The sequence below is a fragment of the Taudactylus pleione genome, unplaced genomic scaffold, assembly GCF_031769625.1.
Source record: "Taudactylus pleione unplaced genomic scaffold, aTauple2 ptg000066l, whole genome shotgun sequence".
Classification (NCBI taxonomy): Eukaryota; Metazoa; Chordata; class Amphibia; order Anura; family Myobatrachidae; genus Taudactylus; species Taudactylus pleione.
The window spans coordinates 15,708,636-15,732,068 of record NW_028284468.1 but is presented as its reverse complement, the minus strand read 5'-3'; the positions used below and the strand labels follow the sequence as shown (position 1 = coordinate 15,732,068).

At 48.8% G+C, this 23,433-nt stretch overlaps 1 protein-coding gene across 2 annotated transcripts in view; it reads right to left on the bottom strand.

The window, feature by feature from the left end:
* Positions 1-3,345: 3,345 nt before the first annotated feature.
* Positions 3,346-23,433, bottom strand: part of CPSF4 (cleavage and polyadenylation specific factor 4) — a 28,131-nt gene continuing 8,043 nt past the window's right edge. For both annotated transcript variants that reach the window (XM_088466675.1, XM_088466676.1), the window contains exons 4-8: positions 19,963-20,058; positions 19,787-19,880; positions 5,361-5,433; positions 4,996-5,166; positions 3,346-3,675 (exon numbers count right to left, since the gene is read on the bottom strand). In XM_088466675.1, the coding sequence (XP_088322801.1) occupies positions 3,607-3,675; positions 4,996-5,166; positions 5,361-5,433; positions 19,787-19,880; positions 19,963-20,058 (503 nt within the window). In that variant the 3' untranslated portion in view covers positions 3,346-3,606. The remainder of the gene's footprint in view (positions 3,676-4,995; positions 5,167-5,360; positions 5,434-19,786; positions 19,881-19,962; positions 20,059-23,433) is intronic.

The following is a 23,433-nucleotide window of genomic DNA, read 5'->3' as shown; positions in this document are numbered from 1 at the left end:
TATAGGACGTTAATATCTAGATAGAGTTTATTTTGAGATATGGATTATAGGCACAACTGCACTAAAAACAAAACCAGTGCAGCCAGAGCAACAAGCTCTGTATTGCAGAACGCTAGATACAGTGGCTTATGTGCCAAGTATAGCAGGTCACTAATATGCTATGGAAGAGATGTAACCCTAACCCAGCTAACATCCTTCCAACGCTGGAGACATTAAGTTATGGAAGAGTATAAAACCCCTTCGGTAGCCATACCTGGAAGTGATGTGAGTGCGGGCGGAAGTGGAGGTTTCTGCCCACACTTTCCAGCAAATTAATAAAAACGGCCCCTTGCGGGCTCGCTTTGCTCACCACGCTACGGGCATGGTGGCTCGCTTAGCGTGCCACAAGATTATATTGTCCACTTGGATGGTAGGGAATGACGTTGGACACAGAAACGGAAGGGGATCTATCCGGTTCCATTTAGGAAGTAGTTATAAACTAGAGGGAAGGCAGCAAATCCTACACTGCCCGCTGACTCCAATAGTGGGTTTTCACTATCTGTCAGCCTTGCGCTAGGCTGTGTACTGTATTACTTAATGTAGGAGACAGAACACCAGACACACAATGCTAAACTGTCCCTCTTAACGAAAGCTCAGTGCTCACAGGCAGAGCACAACAGGTCCGCTGGGGACTTCGGAGGACCTGCTACAGCTAACATCCTTCCTGACTACACACAGCCGGGAAATGCCGGCTAAAGTGCCTAAGCGTGCACCTGCAAGCCTGCATACTGGGCGCCATGGTGAGGAACCCAGCACGATTCCAAGTGGGGTTATGCTGGAAATAAGCCCCCGGCTTACTGCAAACACAGCGGGAGGCCACCGAGGGAATATGATTGGGCCCGCCGCTAAGCCCCGCCCCCATCGCCACATTAATGGCGGTAAACCTCTAGGGGGGGTTGCACTGTGAAAATCACCATCTTGCTAACGGGGGACGGGGACTCTCCTAGCACATTGTAGGCGCTGCCCGACATAACCCAAGACGCGCCACTGCTGTGCAGCAGGGTGGTGTGTGGAGATGGCTGTTTAGCTGGACAGGCTATTTCCATCCATCATTAATTAGGAGGGGGAACTGCCAGGGAGGACGCCCGAGTGAGGGAGCGGAATTGTAAGAGCTACCGCCGGTGTTTCCTTCTTACAAGCACCGGCGCAGCAACCTACAGCCGAGAGCGCTGTGAAGAATAGCCGCGCTCTCCATCATAAGCATAAGACAGTGCATGAGCATAAGCCAACGCTGATGCTTCTCTCATACAAGCACCAGCGTGGCAACGAACAGCCGCACTGAACGGCTCCATGAGCCCCGCCCCCAGCCCCTTATGCAGCTATATTATAAAATAGCGGGGCTGCTGTAGACTCCCGTTATGGGAGTAGTGGGACGCGGCAGTCTCCCTTCCTGTGCATAGAGGAGGGAGGAGCAGGCGTCCTCAATGACAGCTGCGGCAGCACCGCACTGTCACCAACGCTTCCCTTGTATAACACTTGCTGTAGAGGGGCCCGCGCGGTATCCATCCCCTCATTAAATAGGAGGGGGAACAGTGGCTAGGGATAAGCCAGAGAACCGGACGCTGACTGCAGAGAGCAGCGGCAGGTCTCGTCAGCAGCTCTGCCACGCTAGCAACACTGGCAGGGAGAAGGAGCTGTATGTGTGACAGCCGCGCAGCACGCGCTGTCCCTGAGCCCAGCGTTTTGGCCCACCACTAGAGCTAGTCAGGAGTGATGGGATATACTTACAAACTGCTGTGGCCGGGTTGCTGCACTGGGGGGCAAATGAGGAAACCCGGACACGAACCGGTTTCAGTTGTGGCGGGTCCTCATGGAGTCCGATGACTCTGTTTAAGGTCCCCCCTCAGGGTCACCGGACACAGGCTGCAGTAGCCGTGGCGGTGCCCTCCTGGCAGCTCCCACATAGCAGTCTGCCTGTCCTCACATGTAAAAGTAAATTTAAAATAAATAAAATGCTAAAGGGCTGGAGACAGCCCACAGTGCTACCGGCTCTCTTGGGCACTATTTCTAAACTGGGGCTGATGGGGCAGGAGCCAGTCACACTTCTTAATTATTTAAAGTGCCAGGCTCTACTCTACCACTTTCTATACCCCACTGTCATGAGCTCCAGTGTCCCCTAGTGGATGAAAGATAAATTGGCATTTTTTACACAATTGGTCGCTATGAATGATCGAAATTGGCCATCTCGTGTAAAAAAATTGCACCATGCTTTAGTCTGTGACTGACTGGCCAACCCTAGCCAAGTCTATTGACCAAGCCAGGAAGGAGTATATCCAACCAGCTATGGATGTAATAGACATTTGTAGAAGGTCTATTCTTAATATAGGGCTGCAAAAGTAACTGAACTACTGAGGCTGTGCTTGAGTAATCTGCATAGGTCTGGCAGGTCGGGGGGGGGGGGGAAGAGTCCTGAAACTTTCTCCCAAATGGGATTTAGATCAAACTAATCATCTTTATTTCTTTGACTTCCATACAGCAATATCTGTATTGAAGGCAGGCCATAGATGCAAAATATTTTACTTTTTTCAACAAACAATTGGACTTCTATACAATGAAATATATTTTCCACTAAGGGGCAAACAGTGCGATTTATTGAAAAACAATTTGTTTAAAGAACACATCATTAAACTTGCCGCATGATCAGAATTGCATTTGGCTTCTGATTGAAATATGCAGTTTTATGTAACCTTCATCTCCTACACTTTTTTTTTTTTTTTTTTAAGATTAGATTTAATGTAAATGATCAGCTTTATACTATGCATTACTTACTTTGCTTTCATTAATTAGACTTTGTTAAAGTAGTTTTAATCATTTTATGAACTTTGATTATCCACTGAAGCACACTTTCTACTTTAACTGCGATTTCTGGTCATGAACCAGGACAGGGGTTATGATACAAGCAACTTTTGCAAACATAATATTTAGCTGCTATTTAATGCTTCTTGAGTTTGTTTTCTGCAATTAAAATATGTTAACTATGCAACTATGATTTATTTACACACAACCTAATAACTTTTTATTTTTATAATTTAAATTGATTTACATTACGCCAACCTTCTAGTTATGTAAAACAGGACTTTTGCCTAAAATTAAACTAGTGAAGTGAAAAAGTGACAAAAATACAGGTATTCCTTCACAATTTGTATTTAACATACTAAAAAGTATTCTAAAAATAGAATGCACCTCCTGCTGTAATATGGATAATTGAATTTGTGTTTTTCCTTATTTGGTCTAAAATTTCCTGCGACTTATAATATTCTGAAATACATACACTATACAACATAAAAATATATGTAGTAAATACAGTACAGAAGAAATGTACATGGTTTATTAAAAAATTAATTGCCAAAATATATTTTGGAAATTGAACAAGGGAGAATTTTCTTCAGAAATTGTTCAGAGCAATAGGTAGAAGTTGGCCTAATTTACAGAACAAAAAACCCTGCAGTTTAAAGAATAATTAAAATTATATGTATAAAAAATAAAGCCCAGTGTCCTTGTGTTTATCCAATTAAAAAAACCATCTTCATTCCTTAAACAACCGGATCCATACATATAGGACTTCCATCATTGACCACTCAGGAATGCCAAATGGCCTTTTGTACATCTGTTGGCATAATGTCCTTTCTCACCACACTAAAAGAACAAAATAGACAGAATTAATTAACTGCTATGACGACTCTTGAGTTCAAAAATTCCTTTTAGAAATAAATCAAGTTTTTTAGCTCAAATGTTATGTAGATTGTATAGTGATAATGTTGCCTATACAATCAAGATATTGGGGAAAATTTAATAACCTGCAATGTCCAGGCATCGATGAGATCCTGGCAAGTCTGGCGGATGTTTTAAAGTGGCAATCATTTAAAGTGCAATGATTGCCACTTTAAAACATCGGGCAGACTATCTGGGAGCTCAACGATGCCTGCAAGTCGCAGGCTATTACATCTCCCCAATTCTGTCAATTCCAAAATTATCTAAATCAATACACACGTCTACAAGTGTTTCTTCAAATAGACATCCTTTAATATCAGTGTGGGTGTCCATTCAGTTCTGACATTGCAACAAAAGACTGGCCTGAGACCAGTGCAGCTGGCTTATTCCTTTCTTATATTATAACAAAAGAACAAAATGGAATAGAAAAACAGAAATCACTAATACTGGAATGGAGGAATACCAAAGAGATTAGTGAGAATTCTGGTGACCAATATCTAAGGAGACGCCCCGGACTTTACTGTCTAATACAGCCTAAATTGATACTATTAAAGACAGTCTGATTATATTTTTTCCACATCCTAAAGACTGTATACACGTTTGCACTAATTGGATAAATGCTTTCTGGGACTTTGTATTGCAATTCATAGCAGATCAGAGATTAAAGAACACTCCCACTCTGCTATTTATGGGAACAATGTTTAGAAATATATATGTATTAAAGTGGTTTTTGTATGTGGAATTTAAACCTTTTATGCTCTAATAAATAGAATACAGTTAGTGTAACCAGCACTGCATTTTTGTTCTTAATGTATCTGATACAGTTAGATACATTTTGGCGTTTTGCAAATTTTAGAATAAATATATATATAGCAGTAAAGATTTTTCACATCATAAAATTCACAATAATGCAAAACACTGTTTGATCAACTTATTTTCTTACAGTAAATATTAAAACTCAAATACCAATATCAATAGTGCACATGATAATTGAAAAGCAGAAATAATCAGGCACACACCAAAAATCTTTAGAAGAGGAATGGATGAAGGTATGAGTTGTAAGCTGAAAAGAAGGGCAGGAATGACTCCAAGTAAAGTCATACTATGAGATTTATAATGTTAGCAATGTAGAAACAAATACATATTAGGAGAGCAACCATGGAATACAAAGAGAAGGAAGGAATTCAGCTTCTCACAAAAATGCACAAGCAGGTTTTGCAGTGAGATAGGTACACATTGACCAACCTTATAGCAGGTGACCTGATCAAGTGGTCGAGGTCCCCGATTTCCGATATGGTTGGTCTGTGGCTGCATGACACCAATAGTCTGTGGAGAGCGTTGCTGGGAAATAGGTGAGCTCTGACTTGTTAATTGGATGAGGGAAGATGATCTTTGCATCGTCTGGTTATTGTTTTGCTGTAGACATAAAAGTAAGTGAAAGATGTAGGACTGAATAGTGTGTGGAAGATATGAAAACTGGCGCCCGCATAACTGCAAAACAAGTGCTGAAACCCCTTTTGCACTCAATTAGATTGTCATTTTTCTAGTATAATTTTCTAGTCCAAGTCTCCATAAATGTTCCCCAATACAAGATGTGGTTGATTGATTACCTTTTGCTGTGTCTGTGTTTGTTGAGGTAGAGGAGGTTGTTCAGTAGCTCCCATAGGCAATTCAAACCGCGGGCTGCAAAACCACATAGCAGGAGTTATTCATCACCACCAAATGCTTGTTTAATGGAAAGTATGCAATCGGTTACACATATTCACACTTATAAGGAAATTACATACATCATGTGAATATTTCAATATGTATTTTTTTGAAAACCAAAGATAATTTTTTCTGTGGATGAGTTCAACTGTTCAGCTCTACAATGCCAATTATTTTAGAATATGAATAAAATGTGGTCCATATGCAACCTGCCAGGCAATAGGATCTGGCTCCTATCCATCCATAATTTGCATGCACCAAGCACCCAGCAACAGGATGCAAAGCCACTGCCCCAGAACTCCCCTGCCACAACTGAGCCACGGGCCCCTGACTCCACCACCACAACAGAACTGGAAATTCAGGGGGGCACCCCATTGTTTTAGAAGCTAATATATGTAAGCATGGGTTGTTCATGTATACAAAGGAGACAGTTATCAGAACACACAATATTTACTAGCCGTGATGTGAAATCCAGCTCAAGTGCAGTCATTTGACCCAACAACAAAGACAAAGGACTGAGAAAGAATGGAAGAAAGAAAATGTAGCCAAAGAGTATAAAACAATTTAATAAAGTTGTAGTTTTCAGGAAGAGAAAAAACCTTACACGGATATAAGCAATTTAGAAAAAATATGTTTTCTCACAAATCGATTCCTCTGAGTCTGGGGGACACTGGGAGACTGTGGGATTAAAGGGGAGGCTGAGGAGTAGGCACTACACATTGGTGTTAATTCTATTGAAGCTCCAAGCCCTTCCAACTCCACTGGACCCATTTCTCTATGCATGCCTGCTGTAGAATACAAACGTGCAACAATAACAATCAGTTAGGGAATGCAGTGCCCCCCAGATAGTGAGCTCAAAATCTTCTTTCATACTATCTAGGGGACACTGGTATACTGTGGGTCTTCACAAAGCAAGCCTAAGAAAAGGGGTGTACGCTCCAGCAATTCTGAACACAAAACCTTGCACCCAAAAACAAGAGATATGGTAAGAACCTACCTTATCTCTGTTTCGACGAAGTCCATAGGGTCCACAGGGTTGGCCTTGGGGTATAGCTGGATCTGGATCCACGGGCACTACGCAGTTGAAGCTTTAGCTCCCAGGATGCACTGGGTCCATCCATCTCTATACCCCGCCCGCATGCCACAGGCACCTCAGTTGGTAAGTAGCAAAGGCCAGAGGAGGAACAATCAGAGAGAAGGAAGACTGGAACACACAAGAACCATACTCACATAGCGTTCCCGCTAGGCTGTTTTGGCGGGGCGCAAAAGGAGGAAGGCAAAAAGCGCCCTGCCATCTCAGCCTGCGGGTGCCGTCTTCACCCGCGGGTCGCAGTGTCCCTTGGGTGGAGAATTGTGCGGTGACCCGGTCACCGCCGGAGAATAGACCATGCGCCCGGCATTTATTCTCACTGTCTGCAGCGCTTGGGGGCTGCCCGGCGTGTCCGTAAGTGCCGGGCACGCCCCCAAGCATGACGAAAAGGGGACGCATCTTATAGACACGCCCCCTTTTCATGGCCACACCCCTTTTCCGGGCGCGGCGCGCGCACAAAGTTGCCCTCTCTAGCTCCAGCGCCCTGCCTGCCGCCGGAGCTAGAGTGAACACTACTCACAGAAAGGGAGAAGGAAAACCGGTGACCAGTCACACAGCCCATATAAAGCAAGGTGCGGCAGGGCGGGCACCCTATGGACCCTATGGACTTCGTAGAAACAGAGATAACAAAAGGTAAGTTCTTACCATCTCTCTTGTTTTCTACTTCAAGGTCCACAGGGCTGACCTTGGGGATGTCCCAAAGTAGTCCAACTAAGGGCGGGGATGCTCCTGTGCTGAAAGGAGAATCCGGCGCCCAAAGGAAGCATCCTGAGAGGTGAAGGTGTCAAAGGCATAGAACCTTAGAAAGGTCTGGATGGAAGACCACGACGCCGCCTAACACAGCTGCACAACCAAAGCGCTACGGCGAGCTGTGTATAAGCCTCACAAATAACTAAACAAAGCCAATGGGCCAAAGTTTGCTTGTTGGCCGGCCAACCCCTCGTGATAACCAGAGGACAAACAAGGAATCCAACTTACGAACCGAACTAGTCCGGTCCACATAAATTCTGAGAACACGGACCACATCCAAGGAAGCCCAGCACATCTTGATTAATGTGAAACTTAGAAACCACTTAAGGCAAAAAACCAGGGCGAGTGCAAAGCACTGCCCTGTCCTGGTAAAAGATCAGAAAGGGAGGACGACAGGAAAGCGCCCCCAATTCCGAAACCCTCCTAGCCGAAGCAATCGCCAGGAGAAAAAAAAAAAAAAAAAAAAGAGTCTTCATAGTCAACCACTTGAGCTCCACAGACTCAAGGGGTTCAAATGGAGGCTCCTGGAGGGCCCGAAGAACCACCGCCAAATCCCAAGGAGCCACTGGAGGCACAAAGGGAGGCTGAAACCTGAGACCACCCTGGAAAAAGGTGCGGACATCTGGTAAAGGAGCAATCCTACGCTGAAACCACACAGACAGTGTGGAGACATGAACCTTCAGAGAAGACGGGCGTAAGCCAAGGTCCAAACCAGACTGAAGGAACGCCAAAATCCTCGAAACACTTGGGGATTGTAATGTCTCGAGGCACACCATTGATAATAAGTATGCCACACTCTGTGGTAAATCCTGGCAGAGGCAGGCTTACGCGCCCCAAGCATTGTGCCAATGACTGAGCTAGAAAAAACCCTTGGACCTTAAGATGGATGTCTCAAGAGCCACGCCGTTAAAGAGACGACCCAGGTCCGGATGAAGGCAGGGACCCTGAGACTACAGGTCCGGACGTTGAGGCAGAAGGAACGGTGTCGATGGAGAGACTCCGAATATCTGAGTACCAAGGACGTCTGGGCCAAGCTGTAGCACCAGCATAACTTGCCGCCGGCCTGCTTGAATTTCCGAAGAACGCGAGGTAGAAGGAATATCGGAGGGAAGTGGTACGCAAACTGGAAGGTCCACCTGAATGCCAGAGTGTCCACCAGACTTGCTTGTGTTTCTCTTGCCCTGGACCCGTACAGGGTGATTGTGACGGTAGGCCATGAGGTCCACAAGGAGCTGAAACACCTCTTAGTGTAGCGACCACTCCCCGGGATGCACGTCGTGACGGCTGAGGAAGTCAGCCTCCAAATTGAGGACTCCTGGAATGAACACTGCCGAGATGGCTGGAAGATGGCACTCCGCCCAAGACAGGATGCGTGACACCTCTGTCATCGCTGCCCGACTGCGAGTGCCCATTGATGGTCGATGTACTCCACCATGGTGACGTTGACGGACTGAACCTGCATGGCTCTTCTGTGAAGAACGTGACTTGACAACTGGAAGGCCCGATACATGGCCCGAATTTCCAGAATGTTGATTGGGAGAATTGCTCGTCAAGGCACCCCAACCCCGGAGACTGGCATCTGTTGTCAGGAGAACCCAGTCCGGGATCCAAAAGGGGCGACCGTTGGTGAGATGAGATGTCTGAAGCCACCAGGACAGAGACAGGCGCACCTCCAGAGGAAATACCAGCATCTTAGTCTTGATCCGGTGTGGCAACCCGTTCCATCTGGATAGAATCAGCCCCTGCAGGGGCCTGTAATGGAACTGGGCATATTCCACCATGTCGAATGTGGACACAATAGACCCCAGAACCTGCATTGCCGAGTGAACTGACACTCTGCAACTGTTCAGGCAACTAAGCACCCGCAGTTGCTGGGAGGAGATCTTTTCCGTAATCAGAAAGATCCTCTGCTGCCGAGAATTCAGAAGGGCTCCCAAATGGACCATCCTTTGTGAGGAAATTAGGGAGGATTTCTTCCAATTTATTAGCCACCCGTGCGCTTGCAGACAAGCGATCATCAGGTGTAGATGTTGTAGAAGTACCTCCGGAGAACCTGCCAGCAACAAGAGATTGTCGAGATATGGAAGAAGCCGTATACCCTTGCTCCGAAGATGGGCAGCCATGACTGCCATAATCTTGATGAATACCCTTGGGGCCGTGGAAAGGCCAAAGGGTAGACCCTGAAACTGGAAGTTGGCCTGCCGTATAGCAAACTGCAGATACCGCTGGTGTGAAGGCGCTATAGAAACATGAAGGTATGCGTCCTGGATGTCCAGGGAAACCATGTAGTCCCCAGGATCCATAGCCAGAATGATGGAACGCAAAGTTTCCATCCTGAATTTGGGCACTCTGAGGAACTTGTTCAAAGACTTCAGGTTGAGAATAGGCCGATGAGACCCATTGGGCTTCTGAACCAGAAACAGAGTAGAGTAGCAACCTGTCCCGCGTTGAGAAGGCGGGACTGGAATAACGACCCCTGCTCTCAGCAAGGACTCTATGGCCTTGGCTTCGTTTGAAGGAGGACCTGTGCAGAAATACTGGTGGGGAGGCCTGTGATGAAAGGCATCCGTGGTGGTGTTATACTAGCACTGGGCGAATAGAAGAAGTCAGCCTCCCACTCTGGGGATCCCCCAGAGGGAGGCCCGTCCTATCAGGCAGAGGGTTTATCCTCCGGTTTGGAAGCAGGGCGTCGAGCACTCCAACTAGCTTCTTAGGTTTAGAGGCTGCCTTAGTGGTCGCTTGCCTGGGGAAGGACTGACCCTTGGACTACCCTTGAACACGAAAGGACCGAAATGCAGAGGTCCTAGTCTTGGAAGGCGCAGTAGCTGAAGGCAAAAAAGCCGACAGACTTTGCCAGGGTGTCTACAATTTTGCCCAAATCAGTACCAAACAATGACTCCCAATTAAAGGGCAAGGCCTTTCTTGGAATTCAGCATACGCCATCCAAGAACGTAACCACAAAGATCGGCGGGCAGACACAGCTGTGGCCGAGACTCTGGAGGTAAGTAGACTGGCATCCAAAGCCGCTTCGCCAATATAGGTAACGGCATCATCTGTCCCACCAGAGCTTTCTGGACCCCAGGAGCTTCCTCAGTAAGGTTGTCCTCAAGTACATTGGCCCAGCTCTCAATGGCCTTAGCTACCCAGGATAGACAGACGGGCCACAGCCCCCGTGAGAGGATAAAATATGAGATATGGTAAGAACTTACCCTTGTTATCTCTATTTCTACGAAGTCCATAGGGTTCCACAGGATACCTTGGGGTATAGGTGTGACGTCAGTCGCAGGGCACCAAAGAGTTAAGCTTTCAGCCTCCCAGGATGCACTAGGTCCCCCTCCTATACCCCGCCCCCGAGCCAAGGCACCTCAGTTAGTTACCAAGCCATAGGCCGGAGGAGGAGAAGGAAGAGAGAGAACAAAGATCTGGACACATACAAGAATCACATTCTCACCAGAGGGAGACGGAAAACCGGTGACCAGAGCAAAGCCCATCTGCAGCACAGGTGCGACAGGGCGGGAGTCCTGTGGAACCCTATGGACTTCGTAGAAATAGAGATAACAAGGGTAAGTTCTTACCATATCTCATATTTTCTACTTCAGGGTCCATAGGGTATCCACAGGATACCTTGGGGATGTCCCAAAGCAGTATCCTTTAAGGGTGGGGACGCTCCTGTGCAGAAAGGAGAATCCGCCGCCCGAAGGAAGCATCCTGAGAGGCGAAGGTGTCAAACCTGTAATACCTCACGAAGGTATGGACAGAAGACCACGTAGCAGCCTTGCAGATCTGAACTGCCGAGGCACCACGTCGAGCTGCCCACGAAGGACCCACAGACCTAGTGGAATGAGCCTTCAGAGAAGGAGGGACCGGTAGGCCTTCATGAAGATAAGCTTCAGAAATAGCCATACGGATCCAGGCTGCCAAAGTTTGCTTTGAAGCAGGCCAACCCTTTTTACGGAAGCCAAAGAGGACAAACAAAGCGTCCGACTTCCTAAACGAAGAAGTGCGGTCAACATAAGTCCTTAAGGCCCGCACAACATCCAAAGAGGCCTCACCCACGGAAAGACCCGGTGAGTTAAAGGCCGGAACAACTATTTCCTCGTTAATATGAAACTGGGAAACAACTTTGGGAAGAAACTCGGGCCGAGTGCGGAGCACTGCCCTGTTCCCATAAAAAACCAAGAAAGGGGGTCTACAAGAAAGAGCCCCTAACTCAGAAACACGTCTGGCCGAAGCAATGGCCAGAAGGAAAACAGTCTTAGCTGTTAGCCATTTAAGATCCACTGAGCCCAGTGGTTCAAACGGCGGTCCTTGGAGAGCCCTCAGGACCACAGCCAAATCCCAAGGCGCCACAGGTGGAACAAAGGGCGGCTGAATGCGGAGAACACCCTGCATAAAGGTGCGCACATCCGGGATTGTAGCAATCCTACGGTGAAACCAGACAGATAGGGCCGAAACCTGTACCTTCAAAGAAGCAAGGCGAAGCCCATGATCTAGTCCCGCTTGCAGGAAGGCGAGAATCCGAGACAGACGAAACTCCCGCGGTGCATAACCTCTCGGTCGACACCACTGGAAGAACGTATGCCACACGCGATGGTATATCCTCGCGGAAGACGGTTTCCGAGCTCGTAACATGGTACGCACCACAGAGCTGGAAAACCCCCGGGACCTCAGCATGGCCGTCTCAACAGCCACGCCGTCAAAGACAGCCGAGTTAGGTCCGGGTGAAGGCAAGGACCCTGAGACAGAAGGTCCGGTCGTAGCGGCAACCGCAGAGGAATGTCCACGGACAGACCCTGAAGGTCTGAGAACCAGTGCCGTCTGGGCCACGCGGGAGCTATCAACAGGAGCGTCCCTCCTTCCTGTTTGAATTTCCGGATTACCCGTGGAAGAAGGGAGACCGGAGGGAACAGGTATGCGAACCGGAACGTCCACCGGACGGACAGAGCATCCACCAGAGACGCCCCTTCGTCTCTTGTGCGAGACCCGTACACCGGCAACTTGTTGTTGTGCCGGGACGCCATGAGGTCGATTTCTGGAAGACCCCACCTGTCCACCAGTAGTTGAAAAACGTCCGGGTGCAGGGACCATTCCCCCGGATGAACGTCCTGGCGACTTAGAAAGTCCGCCTCCCAATTGAGCACTCCCGGGATGAAAACCGCTGATATGGCCGGAAGATTGCGCTCCGCCCAAACCAGGATCCGAGAGACCTCTACGAGAGCCGCCCGACTGCGAGTTCCTCCTTGCCTGTTTATGTAGGCCACGGTGGTAGCGTTGTCCGACTGGACCTGCACCGGGCGACCCTGGAGAAACCGCTGTGCCTGCTGGAGAGCATTGAAGACCGCACGGAGTTCCAAGATATTTATTGGAAGCTCCGCTTCTGTCGGCGTCCACCTGCCCTGGAACAAGTGTGGACCCGAAACTGCTCCCCAGCCCCGAAGATTGGGTCCGTTGTCAACAGGACCCAATTTGGAACCCAGAACGGACGTCCCTTGTTGAGGTGGGTCGTCTGTAACCACCACGTAAGGGACAGGCGAACCTCCTGGGTGAGCACAATCGTCTGGGACTTCAGAGACTGAGTCAGCCCGTTCCACTTGGACAGGATCAGGTGCTGCAGAGGTCTGGAGTGAAACTGGGCGTATTCCACCATGTCGAACACCGACACCATGGAGCCCAGTAACCTCATCGCCGAGTGTAAGGACACCCGGCGGCTGTGCAGACAACTGCGCACCCTTGACTGTAAAGCAGAGATCTTGTCCTCCGTCACGAAGATCCTTTGCTGTCCCGAGTCCAATAAGGCTCCAAGATGCAGAATCCTCCGAGACGGGATTAGAGTGGACTTCTGCCAGTTGATTAGCCAGCCGTGCCGTTGCAGCAGTGCAATGGTCAGGTCCAAGTGGCGTAACAGGAGCTCTGGAGATCCTGCCACCAATAACAGGTCGTCCAAATACGGCAACATGCGGACTCCCTGCAGCCGCAGAGAAGCCGCCATGACCGCCATCACCTTGGTGAAAACACGTGGTGCTGTTGCCAGGCCAAAAGGTAACGCCCGAAACTGGAAGTGGTCGCTGCTGATTGCAAACCTGAGGAACTGTTGATGGCGCCAAAGAATAGGGACATGCAGGTAAGCGTCCTGTATGTCCAATGACACCAAGTAGTCCCCAGGTTCCAGCGCCAGAATGATGGACCGTAGGGTCTCCATCCGAAACTTCGGGACCCGCAAAGACTTGAGTGCTTTGAGGTTGAGAATCGGACGATATGACCCATTGGGTTTCTGTACCAAAAATAGATTTGAATAGAAACCCTGGCCCCTCTGGGAGAATGGAACCGCCACTATAACTCCAGCCTGGAGCATAGTGTGCAATACCTTCCGCAGCTCCGTAGCCTTGTTCCGGTCTGATGGGAGACCCGTGGTGAAGAAGCGAGCCGGGGGTCTGTGCCGGAAGGAGAGGGCGTATCCGTGGGAAACCACCTCCAGAACCCAAGTGTCTGTCGTAGTAGTCGACCAACACTGGGCGAACTGTAGCAGGCGGCCTCCCACCCTGGGATCCCCCAAAGGGAGGCCCGGACCGTCAGGCCGCAGGCTTGCCATCTGGCTTGGAGGCCGGACGTCTGGTACTCCATGCCTGCTTCCGGGGCTTGACCGATTTCTTAGGGCCAGCCTGTCGAGGAAACGACTGTGGTTTGGGCCTGCCCTGGGCCCTAGATGACCGAAAGGACGATGGTCCCGAACCAGAAGGAGCAGCGGCCGACGGGAGACAGGCAGATTTGGCTGCCGCCAGCGTGGCCACAATCTTATCCAGATCCGGACCGAAGAGAACTTCTCCGGTAAACGGCAACGCTTCCAGACCTTTCTTGGAATCTGCGTCCGCCTTCCAGGATCGCAGCCACAAGGTGCGACGAGCAGCTACCGCTGCTGAAGAAATTCTAGACACCAGAGTACTAATGTCTAGAGCCGCCTCGTTGATGTAGGTGGCCGAATCACGGAGATTGCCAATCAACTCCGCCTGATCGGCCGGACAGTCGGATTCAAAAGAAGCCTCTAATGAATCCGCCCAGCGCTCCATCGCTCTGGCAACCCAGCAAATGGCCATAGCCGGCCGTGCTGCCCCCCCTGCAAGGGAATAAGCGGACTTCAGGCAGATTTCTACCTTGCGGTCCGTAGCATCCTTAAGGGAGGACATGGATGGCATCGGCAATGTGGCACTACGGACAAGACGGGTCACGTGAGAATCCACCTGTGGAGGGGATTCCCACTTCGCAAAATAATTATCCGCGAACGGATAAGCCACCGCCAGGCGTCTCTGCGGCTGGTATCTTTTGCCAGGTTGTTTCCACGCCTCCTCTAAATGGTCCACCAACTGACCCGAAAGAGGAAAGACTGTGGCATCGCCCTTCACATCTTTGAAAAAGGCATACTTAGATTTAGCCGCTGGGGGAACTTCGTCCTCAATCACCAAGGCTGTGCGGACCGCCCGAATAAGTCCAGGAATATATACTTTGGACTTAGCATCAGCGTCCTTAGTATGGAGAGGTTCCTGATCGTAAGGATCTAGAATCTCCCCATCATCAGACGTCCCTTCGTCATCCTCATAAGGAGCGGACAGAGACGCCACCGGCCTTTTATGAGACCGCATCACAGACTCCCCTTGCAACACATCCGACAAGTGCTGTACAGAACTCGTCAGGGAGTTAACCCACGCTGGCTCCTGAGAACCCGGGAGCGGGGAAATAGGGAGACTGTGGGGTACCACCAATTGTCGTGGGAACCCCTGCATGGGTGACGACACCACAGACTGCTGGGACAAACCCATCGGAGTAAACGCGGGCTGCGGAGCTAACTGGCCCACTAAAGCTGTTAACGCCTGAGCGAAACAAGCCCAGGGCGGCTCCTGTACCGGTGCTGTAACCGTAATAGGCCGCGCCATGGACAAACACTGCCGGCAAAGGCCCTCCGCGCTACCCTCCCCCTCCGCTAACGGTACTTTGCACGTGGTACACTGTAGCCGGAGGGGAAAATCACTTTCAGACATGATGGCACCACGTATGTGACCTCTCTCACCAATTAAGTATTAAATAGGCGAGAGACCACCCTGCAGCACCGCACCGCAAGGGCTTTAGCAGAAAGAACAGGGACAGTAATAAAGCTGACAGTTTAGAGAGAAAAGATTACAGGCAGCAGCGCTAGCACAGTCACATACAATGCAGAAAAATAACAATTCCTGCACTAACAGCGCTGATCACTCAACTACACAGACACAGGGCCTGGTAGGACACAGCGCTGCATACACAGACCTGACCACAGCGGAGGAGAGGTATGCGGGGGGACCCAGACCACGATGCTTCCTTCCAGCGCTTCCAGCAGCGTTCACCATGCGTTCTGGAGAAGATGGCCGCCGAGGAGCAGAGAGGAGGCTGGCCTGGGGGAGGAGCGCTGCCACAGGACCAGTCGGCAGCATGCAGAGAGGGCTGTGTGCAGCGGGGGAGGCGCCGGCTGTGAGACAGGGAAGGCGCGCTCCCCTGGCATGCATTTAACCCCTGGGACGCCGCAGCGCTACCGCTCTGCTGCGGTCCGCTGTCCCAGGGGGTAGTGGAAGCGCAGGTTGGTCGCCTGGCTCCACGCTGCAGCCAGTCCCCAGGGAGCCCCCTGCCTGGGGACTTAGGACCATGTGATCAGCGGGGACCCACCGCGGGACCCCGCTGCTTACCTCTGTCCCCCTTGAATCCGGCCATGGTCCGGAGCATCTGGGGTCACCGCTAGCTGTGACCCCAGACGCCCACCAGCATCCCCGGATCAGTACCGGCGTTCTGGTACCGGCGGGGTGTAGGGAAGACAGCATGGACGTCAGGACTGACTGTCCATGCTGTTCATCCAGTTGTGCAGCCACAGCTGCATGAAGAATAAGCTTCAGGGGCTCTTCTAGCCCCCACTCCAACAGGTGCACCCGACTCCGGCCGGGCACCAAACTAAACTGAGGTGCCTTGGCTCGGGGGCGGGGTATAGGAGGGGGACCTAGTGCATCCTGGGAGGCTGAAAGCTTAACTCTTTGGTGCCCTGCGACTGACGTCACACCTATACCCCAAGGTATCCTGTGGATACCCTATGGACCCTGAAGTAGAAATTGACTTTAAGCAAGTTTACACTTTTCTGTCCGTAGAATCCTTTAGGGAGGAGATGGAGGGTAAGGGCAGCGTAGCAATTTTGATTAAGCGAGTAACATTAAAATCCACCGCAGGCAGGAATTCCCACTTCTGGCAATGCCCTGCAGGAAACGGGTAGCTAGACGCCAAATGTTTCTGCGGTTGTTACCCGTTACTAGGCGACTGACAGGCCTCCGCCATGCGGTCAGTCAACTGGTCAGCGAGAGGAAAAACTCTGGAGGATCCACTTTAGCCTTTTTGAAATATGGGAATTTGGATTTAGGGGCCGGGGCATCATCCTCTATGTCAAGGATGGATCGCACTGCCCGTACCAATGCTGGTACATTAATAGAAGACTTAGTTACCACCTCCCGGACAGGAGAATCCGAGTCAGAGTCGTCAGGCAATTCCCCGTCATCTGAGGACGCACAGTCTGACAGTTGCGTAGACTGGGACGACACAATAGGGCGTTTAGATGCCCTATGGGGCTTGTCACTCCTCAGCATAGATTGAAAAGCTGAAGAGGAAGCCGCTAAAATCTGGACTGAACTAGAAAAACACATCCACCCAGGATAGCTGCCCCCCTGTGAGAGGCCCTGAAAAGGGACGACCGACTGTTGCGCCACCAGAGGAGGCTGCACATATAGCGGCACCCCTGGATAGGCATAAACAGCTTGAAGTCTAGGGGAAGACTGCAATAATTGCGGGATACCCTGCGACGGGAGAATAGCAGTTTGGGGTAACCCCATTTGGGGGACTGGGAGTGCCAGGCGATCCGCTATGGAGGCCAGCACCTGGGAAAATACTGCCCAAGGAGGGTCCTGTCCCATAGTTGGGGGGTTGGAGGGCCCAGGCAACTGAAAGCACCTCATAGACAGCCCATCCTGTGATAATTCCTCCTTAATTACTCCCGCAGCGCAGCGTCTGCAGGAGAACAGCAGAGCGCTCTACTTCCTTGTCAGAGAGATAGATATATATATATAAAAATAATTGGGAGGCACAAGGTGGACCACTGGAAAACCCACAAGCATGCAACACACCGGTCCGCAGATATGACACCGTGTAGCAAGCAACTGTATGTGACAGACCTCACAAATACTTGAATTTTTATATGTGAGATCAGAGAGAAGCCCCTCCCACACACACCTGCCAGGGCTGTAGGAGAAAAAAAAGGGATAGGTATAGACCAGTGTTGGCTTGACACTCCAGCTGTTGTGGAACTATATATCCCAGCATGCCCTGCCACAGTTTTAGCATGCCCTAATAGCAAAACTGTAGCAGTGCATGCTGGGTTATGTAGTTCCATAACAGCTGGAGTGTCAAGGTTAGCCAACACTGGTATAGACTGACAGTATTAATTAAATAAAGCACAGACAGTCAGCACTAGCAAAAGTCACATACCATGCAGAAGAATACTCCCTGCACCTTGTCACTACAATCAACCTGCCCAGATTCAGTGTCTGGGAGGGCTATAGTGCTGTGTACACTGTCCTTTAGCAGGGGAGAGGTACACAGGGGGACCGGGCCATATGCTGCCTGAGAGAACTGCGTTGCCACTAGAGAAAAAAGATGGCCGCCGAAGACCTCAGAGGAGGAGTGGCCGCAGGAGGATGCAGCTCTGCGACGCCAGACCTGAGCGGAAAGGCGCGTTGACCTGAGGGGAGGAGCCGCTAGACAGGGAAGGCTCTTTTCCCTGGCTAGCATTCAACCCCCAAGACGCCGGTTCCCGCTGCCGGCAAATTACCACCTGCTGGTCTAGTGGACAAGCGGGGTATGCCTCCTGAGAGGGGGAGCCCGCCGCCACCGCTAGCTCCTCCCATCTGTCCCCAAAGACCGGAGGCCAAAAGCTGCATGTACTCGCAGGCCAACGCAAGCGGTGATCCTCGGCTTACATGTTCCTCGGCGATCCGGCAGCAGCCCAGGGATACCTAAAGAGCCCGGCTAGTACAGACTCTGGGGTCCCACCGCGATCCCCAGATCTGTACTGGCGTCGCGGCACCAGCGGGGTGTAGCAGCGGCAGCTTGGACGTCCCATGGACAGGTCGACGCTGCTGCTCTGAAGAGTTTAAAAAGTAAATAATAACTCATAAAATAAAATTAAGCTTAGGGGCTGCTAATCAGTCTCCCCTGTGCTAACAGTGACCCGACTCCGGCCGTGCACCAACTTAAACTGAGGTGCCTGTGGCTCGGGGGCTGGGTATAGAGGAGGATGGACCCAGTGCATCCTGGGAGCTAAAGCTTTAACTGCGTGGTGCCCATGGATCCAGATCCAGCTATACCCCAAGGTCAACCCTGTGGATCCCCTATGGACCCTGAAGTAGAAACTGTCATAGTTTAGAAGCAAACGCATCAAACCAGTAAAACTTTGAAAAGTTATTTGCTCAACCGATTCACCATGCTACGCCACCCAAAAAGCACTCATAGCTCAAGTAAAGCAAGCTCTAGTGGGTTCCAGCACACGCTTGCCCAGAGAGAAATAAGCCTGTCTGATGGTAAAGATCGGCTTGTGAACATCAATAAAGACCAAAAGACTGTCCAACCTATGAATAGATACAGTCCGATCCACATAAATGCACAATGCCCTGACAACATCCAGAAGATGGAGAGTAGTGTCAACATTGGGAGAACCAGAAAGCCTTCAGGCCAGCAGCACAATCTCCTGGTTAATATGGAAGCTGGAAAACACCTTAGGTTGAAAGGATGGGCTTATGCGCAAGACCACTCTGTCGGGATACAATATTATTAACAGAGGGGAGAGACACCAATTCATAAACCCTCCTGACTAAAGCAAGTGCCAGGAAGAAAAAAAACCTTCAGGGTAAGACACCTCAAGTCCACCAACTGGAGAGGTTCAAAAAGGTGCCTGCTGCAGAGCCACCAAGATGGAACATAAAAAGGCTGGATGTGTAACACCCCTTGCCATTAAGTTCTGAATACCAGGCAGCAAAGCCAAAAGGCTTTGGAACAGGACAGACAAGGCAGAAATGTGACCCTTCAAAGAAGAAAAACAGACACCCTAGACCAGACCAACCTGCAAGAAGTAAAGGAAACAAGGCAAGTGGAAATGAGAGGCAAGAACACTCCCATGTTTGCACCAGCCAATATACATTTTCAAAACCTGATGGTTGATAGCTGCTGTAGTCAGATTATAAGCCCTGATCATTGTCTGAACAATCACCTCAGAGAATTTTCTGGATCTTGAAATCTGGGCCTCAAGTGCCACGCCGTCCAAGTCTGACATGGTAAATCTGTATGCAGAAATGTGCCTTGGCAATTTCAATAGAAATTAACAGTAAACTGTTCTTTATAGCAATATTTTTACTCTGAATGATGCGTATTTCCACTACTTACTGCATAAATTTACAATTTGGACCCTCCAGACAAAATCCCACCAGATAGTTGACACAGATAACTCTACGTGTATGTCGATGTCTGCATAGAGGGCCTGGAGGGACAAACAAGTGTTTATTTACACAATATTTTTTTCATTTGACTTCAGGTTCATCTGCATAGTTTGTATATCTTACCATGTTTACAGAAGCCTCGATCATACCAAGGGCAATCTTTTATCTTTGATTCTGGGTCAATGTGTAAAAATGGACACTCCTTGTTACTGCACTCGCCTAACAAACAGAAAAAGATTTTATTTTATATCTCAGAGACCTAAAGCGTCTGTATATAACAATTCAGTGTGTGGCTGTCATTAAATACTGGACATTTTAAAATGAGTTTTCCAATGTAGATGCCATGAATCAGGACACCCCTCTTATGGTCTACGAACCAGAAAAGGGGCAGGATTTCCTACCTAATCAGCTTATCCAACCAAAGATGCCCTAGTTTGTTCTGTCTGAAGAGTAAGAGGGCAGCTGGAATATATTTATTTCAACTGGAGAGCTCGAAAAAAAAATGCAGGATTTACTGATTCTTTCTAGAGGACCTGGCAAATATTGAATAGTCTTAAAATATAACAAATTATCCAACTATTACAGGAGAAATCTATTATTCACCATTTAGGACTCACAGATACTGGTCATTTCATAAATAGCAACCAGTTTTAATTGTTTCCATTTAACATATAAGAAGACCAAGCCACTTTCATCAGCTTTTGTAGAGATTACTTCCCCAGCTTCCTGGGTCAGGTTACAGCCAGGATCTTATAGGTGAGAGTTGGAACTCAGACTGCACACATGTGTTGCAGACTGCTGCCTGAACAACATCTAAGCCATAAGCATCTATAGATTATTTATTTATATATATATATATATTTTATATATATATATATATATATATATATATATATATATATATATATATATATATATATATATAACTATTTTGTGTGTGTAATTGAATATATATTGTCTTGTAGTCAATTGTAACCGGGTTATGTATGAACTGTGTAATTCTACTTTGATAAACTAATATTATACAGAGAACTCTGTGGGTGTTTTATGTTATTTCATGTGGTGATGGGACTTATAAAGTGGGGAAAGGTTTATAAAGCAAGGAACAATAATATAAGGGAATTAAAGGGAATATAACGATTCCCTTAACACCAGCTTTCTTTTTTTTTGTACTTGCATTCTTTAACATTTTTGTATTTGTATGAAAGTTTTCCTTGAAAGAGACAATCTACAGCACAAGTCAAAAAAGACAGCAAATACGGAAGTGCTTCTGGATGCTGAAAAAATAAGAAGACTATGGTCGGTATCCAATTAGCCCTGAAAATAGTTTGGGCGCTATTGGATAGCCGTTATCGGCAAAAAACAGGGTGTTTTTCGACGTTTTTTTTTTCTCGTGGACCTGTGTGTTTTTGATATTTAGGCTGTGAAAAAACGGCACTTATCATGGATTATTTTTTTGGGACACATCAGGTCCCGAAAAATATCCACGATAAGTGCCGGCTTCGGGCAGCACTTTGGGGCTAATTGGATACCCCCTATGAAGTTTATCTACTCTCAATACAGTGAAAACCTGCTTAAAATGCATATAAAAAATATCCTCTTATGCAACCTATAATAAACTTAGAATATTAGTATTGTAATGAGATGTAATAACGAATGACAATATAAGAATACAACTGTAGGAATAGAGGAATCCACCAGAAGTAGAGGGCAAATGAAGGAAATCAGTAGGTAGGGATCAGAGGTGTAACCACAAGATAAAGGGTTGCACTTGTATATCAATATAATATGTAGGATGAAGCCTAAAGAGGCACCAGAATACCTTATTTTTATAAAAACACATTCTCTTTTCATTATACTGTAAGAACCTACAAAAAAAGGGTAAGTTCTTACCATCTCTCATATTTTCTACTTCAGGGTCCATAGGGTATCCACAGGATACCTTGGGGATGTCCCAAAGCAGTATCCTTCAAGGGTGGGGACGCTCCTGTGCTGAAAGGAGAATCCACCGCCCGAAGGAAGCATCCTGAGAGGCAAAGGTGTCAAACGAGTAATACCTCACAAAAGGTGTGGACAGAGGACCACGTGGCAGCCTTGCAGATCTGGACTGCAGAGGCACCACGTCGAGCTGCCCACGAAGGACCCACCGACCTAGTGGAATGAGCCCTCACAGAGGATGGAACCGGCAGGCCTTCATGAAGATAAGCTTCCGAAACTGCCATACAGATCCAACCTGCCAAAGTTTGCTTTGAAGCAGGCCAACCCTTTTTACGGAAGCCATAGAGGACAAACAAGGCGTCCGACTTCTTAAACGAAGAAGTGCGGTCAACATAAATCCTTAAGGCCTGCACAACGTCCAAAGTGGCCTCACCCACTGACAGGTCAGGTGAGTTAAAAGCCGGCACAACGATTTCCTCGTTGATATGAAAACGGGAAACAACTTTGGGAAGAAAATCAGGACGAGTGCGCAGCACTGCCCTGTTCCCATGAAAAATCAAGAAAGGGGGTCTACAAGAGAGAGCCCCTAAATCAGAAACACGTCTGGCCGAAGCGATGGCCAGAAGGAAAATTGTTTTAGCTGTCAGCCATTTAAGGTCCACTGAGCCCAGTAGTTCAAACGGCGGTCCCTGGAGAGCCCTCAGGACCACAGCTAAATCCCAAGGCGCCACCAATGGAACAAATGGCGGCTGAATTCGAAGAACACCTTGCATAAAGGTGCGCACATCAGGGATTGTAGCAATTCTACGATGGAACCAGACAGACAGGGCAGATACCTGCACCTTCAAAGAACCAAGGCGAAGCCCATGGTCTAGTCCCACCTATAAGAAGGTTAGCACTCTAGACAGACGGAACTCCCGAGGTGCATAACCTCTCGGTCGACACCATTGGAAGAACATATGCCACACACAATGGTATATTCTTGCAGACGTATGCAGCATAGTGCATACTACAGAGCTGGAAAACCCCCTGGACCTTAACATGGCCGTCTCAACAGCCACGCCGTCAAAGACAGCCGAGTCAGGTCCGGGTGAAGACAAGGACCCTGTGACAGTAGGTCCAGTCGTAGCGGCAACCGCAGAGGAATGTCCACGGACAGACCCTGAAGGTCTGAGAACCAGTGCCGTCTGGGCCACGCGGGAGCTATCAACAGGAGCGTCCCTCCTTCCTGTTTGAATTTCCGGATTACCCGTGGAAGAAATGAAAAATGGAGGAAAGAGATAAGCAAATCGGAACGTCCACTGGACGGACAGAGCATCCACCAGAGATGCCTTTTCGTCTCTTGTGCGAGACCCGTACAACGGCAACTTGTTGTTGTGCCGTGACGCCATGAGGTCGATCTCTGGAAGACCCCACCTGTCCACCAGAAGTTGAAAGACGTCCTGGTGCAGAGACCATTCCCCTGGATGAACGTCCTGGTGACTGAGAAAGTCGGCCTCCCAGTTGAGGACTCCCGGGATGAATACCGCTGATATGGCTGGGAGATTGCGCTCCGCCCAGATCAGGATGCGGGACACCTCTATGAGTGCAGCCCGTCTTCGGGTTCCTCCTTGCCGATTTATGTAGGCCACGGTGGTGGTGTTGTCCGACTGGACC